At 49.9% G+C, this 5,492-nt stretch overlaps 1 protein-coding gene across 1 annotated transcript in view; it reads right to left on the minus strand.

Moving 5' to 3' along the window:
* The window catches only part of PCMT1 (protein-L-isoaspartate (D-aspartate) O-methyltransferase), a 67,791-nt gene extending 67,223 nt beyond the window's left edge, over window positions 1-568 (minus strand). Inside the window, exon 1 of the mRNA XM_015410154.1 lies at window positions 280-568. Within this exon, the coding sequence (XP_015265640.1) occupies window positions 280-541 (262 nt within the window). The 5' untranslated portion in view covers window positions 542-568. The remainder of the gene's footprint in view (window positions 1-279) is intronic.
* Window positions 569-5,492: the final 4,924 nt, after the last annotated feature.

Genomic DNA, 5,492 nt, shown 5'->3' on the forward strand with positions numbered 1-5,492 from the left:
CCGATGACAGTTGGGCTGTTCTGCCCAGCCGCGCACGACGCCGAGGGCCGGCGAGCAACGGTCCGTCCCCCTCGCGCCTGGCTGGCGGGCGGGCCGGGGGGGGGGGGACGGGCTGGCGGGCGGGCGGGGGGGGGGGTGTTACTCCTCGCGGGTGTGTGGAGGAGCACATGAGTGGTCTGCGCGCGCCCCGGTCCCTCCTTCCGCCGCCTCCTCTCCCCCTGCCTCGCCCGGGCCCGGCCGGCGCTCCCTCACGCGCCCCCCCCCCACACGCGCACTCACTGCGGAGGTTGTGGATGAGCTCGGAGTGACTGGCGCCTCCTGACTTCCAGGCCATCGCTAGACAGACTCTGCGGAGCAGGTAGAGAGCCGCCTTCAGCGCCGCGACTGCGCACAGTAGTTTCCCCAGGAAGGACACAACCTCCAGCGCCGACACAGGCGCCGCCTCCTCCTCCCCCCCTCCCGCAGCAGCTGCCGCTGCCGCCGCCGCCGCGCGTCCGCCGGAGGGAGGGACTGCTCGGCCACCCCCTGGCGCGCTCGACATTCTGAACGGCCGCCGCCGCCGCCGGGCAACCGCGGCCCGTGTGCGCAGGCGCAGTCCACGGAATAAAGGGGACAGTGCTGAGGCGGCGGCGGCGGCGGCGGGGAGATGATCACTCCTTGGCGCTACGCGGAAGGGGGCTGGGAGGCCGGAGGGAGGGAAAAGCTGCCGGCTGCGGGGCCTTTAAGTAGAACCACGTGACCAGTCCCTCTGTCCGGCTATATATAACCGTCGTGACAAATGAGCGTTTTTTGGTTGGTTGGGGTTTTCTTTGCAGAAGGGCCCTTCAGGTAGAGCGGGCTATTCAGAAGAAGCTCATGCCTACAACGCCTTGGACTGTTTCTTTTAAGCGCTTGGTACCAAGCGGGTTAGCTTTCTGGCGTCGAAAAGACTAAAAGAGTTCAAATACACAAAATGTAAAATACTTTTTTTCATTATAGAGGAAACATTAACTATTCCTCCCCTCAAACTGTTTATATCTTTTACCCCCACCCCCACCCAGCTAGTGTGCTGTTATATGTCTGTTGTTGTGTGAGGTCACTTAAGCACCTACTGCTCTCTGACAGACAAAACTCTCCTCCCCATGGATGTGCTATTTTGTCCCTTTTTAAAGTTCCCCACACACTGTATGTGCTGCCTACCCACAGGAGGGAGAGAGATTTCATATTACAGTCTCCAGTCTCCACGTGGGGCCTGGAGATCTCCTGGAAGTAATATTGGGTCTCCAGTCAAAAGAGGTAAGTTCCCCTGGAGAAAACAGCTGCTTTGGAGGGTGGACTTTATGACATTATTCCTGGCTGTAGTCCCTCCCTTCCCCAAACCCCACTTTCCCCAGGAGTCCACCCCCAAATCTACAAGAATATACCAACCTGGAGCTGGCAACTGTAAAGTCTTTTTAGAAAAGATTGTTGTTGTTCAGTCGCACAGTCGAGTCCGACTCTTCGCGACCCCATGGACCAGCTCCCGCCAGGCCCTCCTGTCTTCTGCCATCCTCTGGTTGGCTCAATTTCATGTTTGTTGCATCGATGACACTGTCTAACCATCTCATCCTTTGCCGTCCCCATCTTCTTTGACCTTCAATCTTTCTTAGAAAAGATATCTGAAGAAAGTCCTTTCATGTGTCCTGCCTACAGTAGTGCCTCACTATTTGCTTAACTTTTGTCAGAGCTAGAGTGCCTAAATTCCGAATTTTTGGAAGACAGCAGAAGGCTCTCTCGCTTCCACTTGCTGGAGACAGACTATTGTATTATTGCTGCTGAACTGGCACTAGCACAAGGGTTGTACTAAATGAAAAGTGTTTTTCTTTAATTCACATTGAAAGGTCCTTGACCTTTGCTTTTTAACCAAGCCAATATAAAAATCATTGTAAACTTTTTACATAGGTCTCTGTCAAAATATGTGCCAATATTGTGATCCGCATACAATCAATACAACCTAGAAGCACCTTAAATGAATTATGACTTGAAGTTTTAACCTTTGCAAATCTGTGTATGACCAGAAAGGCCATGACAGGATGAGCTATTGTGAAAGAACTAAAAATGACCCTGGTAAGTATAAAGGGATGCACATTGGAACAGAAAATCCTAACGTCATATATATGTTGATTGGATTGGGATTGGCAGAGATTGAGAGGAAAAGCCATTTTGGGCTTGTAGCAGATAGTTTGATGGAACTGACCTTCCAGTCTGCAGTTCAGCATCTTAACCATTGAGCCACCACAGCCCCATAACAAATAGGTAGTCTGGCCCAAATCAGATTGTTCTTTGTCCACTAGAGGAAAACCATGTTGCAGTGCGGAAAAAACTGGTTCCCTTGCCATTCCTGGGAGGAGCCAGGAATTAGGCAAAGGTAATACCCAGTTTCTGTTTCTCTTCAGTTAAAGCTAAGTAGAGTGAGAGAAGGTACAGGCTGAGAGAGCTTTATAAATAAGTTATTCCAATAAAGTTGGAAGTTTGTTTTTATTAAGATAGAAACCATATACTTTGAAAGAAGAGGACTGTGTTTTATGTACCAAATGAGGCTTCAGCAACCTGAAGAAACAGGTAGTCTTGAAGAAAGCAAAAGGAATACTTTTGAATAGGTTCTTTTTAGGGCTCCCAACCTCCAGGTGGTGGCTGGAGATCTCCTGCTATTACAACTGATCTTCCAGCAACAGAGATCAGTTCGCCTGGAGAAAATGGCCACTTTGGAAGGTGGACTCTCTGGCATTATACCCCCACTGAAGTCCCTCCCCTCCCCAAACCCCACCCTCCCCAGGCTCCACCCCGAATATCTACAGGTGTTTCTTAACACAGAGCTGGCAACCATAGTTCTTTCTTCAGTCATGAGGCAGGCAAGTGGGACACAGAAAGCAAAGATATAAATGGTTCCAGGTTAACTGGGAAAAGTCTCAGCCAGGCAGGTGGACTGCTGGTGTCTGGTAGGCATGGAAATAAATTGGATAGTGGCAGAATGCTGTCATATACAAGAGGATATCTTTGGCTTATAACTTAATTGAAACTAGACAAACTAGGGGCTTTAATTTTATCTAATCTCAAGTGTGGGTGTTGCTTCTGTGTGAGGTAATAGACATGCTAATTATGTTTAGATAAATTTGGCCAAATCATAAATTAGAGGATATGCTAATAATGACAAAGAGGGACTTTAGTGACCACCAAAAAAAATCCACTGGCCCCGGTCACACGGGTCGGAAAATGCGCGGGGGGGGGGGGGAGCGTGGCTGTTTGCCCCGGAGCAAAATAACTTGCGGCTGCGCGATCAGACGTCCCCTCGAGGTCCGGTGGTTAGGGGGAGGTGCCGATCACAGAATAATCCTGCAGCGCGGCAAAGAAGCAGCCTCTCTAGCAAAAGGCTCCGCAGGTTTAACCCCTTCCAGGGCTGCAGAGGAATGCAAACTGTGTCCTCCGTCAGGTCCCCTCCAGGAGGAGCTTCAGCCAGCCGCCCTCCCGCCACGCCCCCCCTGCACCTCCCCCTCTGTCGCCCGGTGCAGAGAGTTCCTCTCGAGCAGGCCAAGCCAGGAGTGGGTACGGAAAAGAGGAGGGGGCTGTGTTGTTTGTTTTTAAACGAAGTGTGCGCATGCGCTGTTGGGTGCTTGTGCGCATCCCATGGAGACTTTAAAAAAAACCCTTTTAGCTATGGGACATGGGTGGGCGCCGGATGCCACGACCTACCACCGGAAACGCGATCAGACGCCCGCCCTTGCCTCGCGGTTTCCGGAAACTAGTACCTCGGAGGTACTAGTTTTTTACCCCGCATCTCCAGCAGGAAGCCTCAGGTGAGCCACGGGAGCTCTACGCTTCCCAGATGTTGCGGTGTGATCGTGCCCAGAAAATCCACCTATCTTCTGTCTCTGTAGTATGGCTAATGCTCGGTGTGACTGCAGCCACTGATGAGGTTATTGGGAGTTTTCTAATTGTGGCCTAATCCCATAATAAAAGTGTACTGGTAATTTAAGAAGAGCACAGCAGAATCAGACTAGTGGTCCATTGAGTCCAGCATCCTGTTTGCAGAGAACTGAGGCCCATTCCTCAGCTGTGTAGTATTTTAAAGATCTCCTACATGGTTGGGTCAGTATACATTCCAATCCCAAAGAAGGGCAATGCCAAGGAATGTTCAAACTATCGCACAATTGCACTCATATCACACGCTAGCAAGGTCATGCTCAAGATCCTACAAGCTAGGCTTCAACAGGACGTGGATAGAGAACTGCCAGAAGTACAAGCTGGGTTTCGAAGAGGTAGAGGAACTAGAGATCAAATTGCCAACATTCGCTGGATTATGGAGAAAGCAAGAGAGTACCAGAAAAACATCTACTTCTGCTTCATTGACTATGCTAAAGCCTTTGACTGTGTGGATCACAACAAACTATGGCAGGTCCTTAAAGAGATGGGAGTACCAGACCACCTCACATGTCTCTTGAGAAACCTGTATAAGGGCCAAGAAGCGACAGTTAGAACCGGATACGGAACAACTGATTGGTTCAGCATAGGAAAAGGAGTACAACAAGGATGTATATTGTCACCTTGCTTATTTAATATATATGCAGAGTACATCATGCGAAATGCTGGCCTGGATGAATCACAAGCGGGAATTAAGATTGCTGGGGAAAAGATCAACAACCTCAGATATGCAGACGATACCACTCTAATGGCAGAAAGTGAAGAGGACCTAAAGAGCCTCCTGCTCAGAGTAAAAGAGGAGAGCGCAAAAGTGGGCTTGAAGCTCATCAGATCACCGCAGACTGTGACAGCAGCCATGAAATTAAAAGACGCCTGCTCCTTGGGAGGAAAGTGATGGCAAACCTCAACAGCATGATAAAAAGTAGACACATCACCCTGCCAACAAAAGTCCGAATGGTCAAAGCAATGGTATTCCCAGTAGTCATGTATGGCTGCGGGCTGAGCGCCGAAGAATAGATTCTTTTGAACTATGGTGCTGGAGAAGACTCTTGAGAGTCCCTTGGACTGCAAGAAGATCAAATCAGTCAATCCTAAAAGAAATCAACCCTGACTGTTCCCTGGAAGGCCAGATAATGAAACTGAAGCTCAAATACTTTGACCACCAAATGAGAAGGGAGCACTCACTGGAGAAGACCCTGATGCTGGGAAAGACTGAAGGTCAAAGAAGACGGGGACAGCAAAGGATGAGATGGTTAGACAGTGTCATACATGCAACGAACATGAAATTGAGCAAACTTCAGAGGACGGCGGAAGACAGGAGGGCCTGGCGTGATCTTGTCCATGGGGGCACGAAGAGTTGGACTCGACTGTGCGACTGAACAACAACAACAACATGGTTGCAGCTATCCTTCCTGATTGCAGCAGTGCCATGTCACTGTCAGCCTGGCTATATTTACTTCTGGCTGGACCAATTAATCTTTGGAGGTGCTGCCCAAATCCCCTTCCGCACATATATATTTTTTTAAATACATCCAGGATTAAGAGTGTCAAACAAA

Source organism: Gekko japonicus, unplaced genomic scaffold (genome assembly GCF_001447785.1).
Source record: "Gekko japonicus isolate JY-2015 unplaced genomic scaffold, Gekko_japonicus_V1.1 scaffold646, whole genome shotgun sequence".
NCBI classification, from domain to species: domain Eukaryota; kingdom Metazoa; phylum Chordata; class Lepidosauria; order Squamata; family Gekkonidae; genus Gekko; species Gekko japonicus.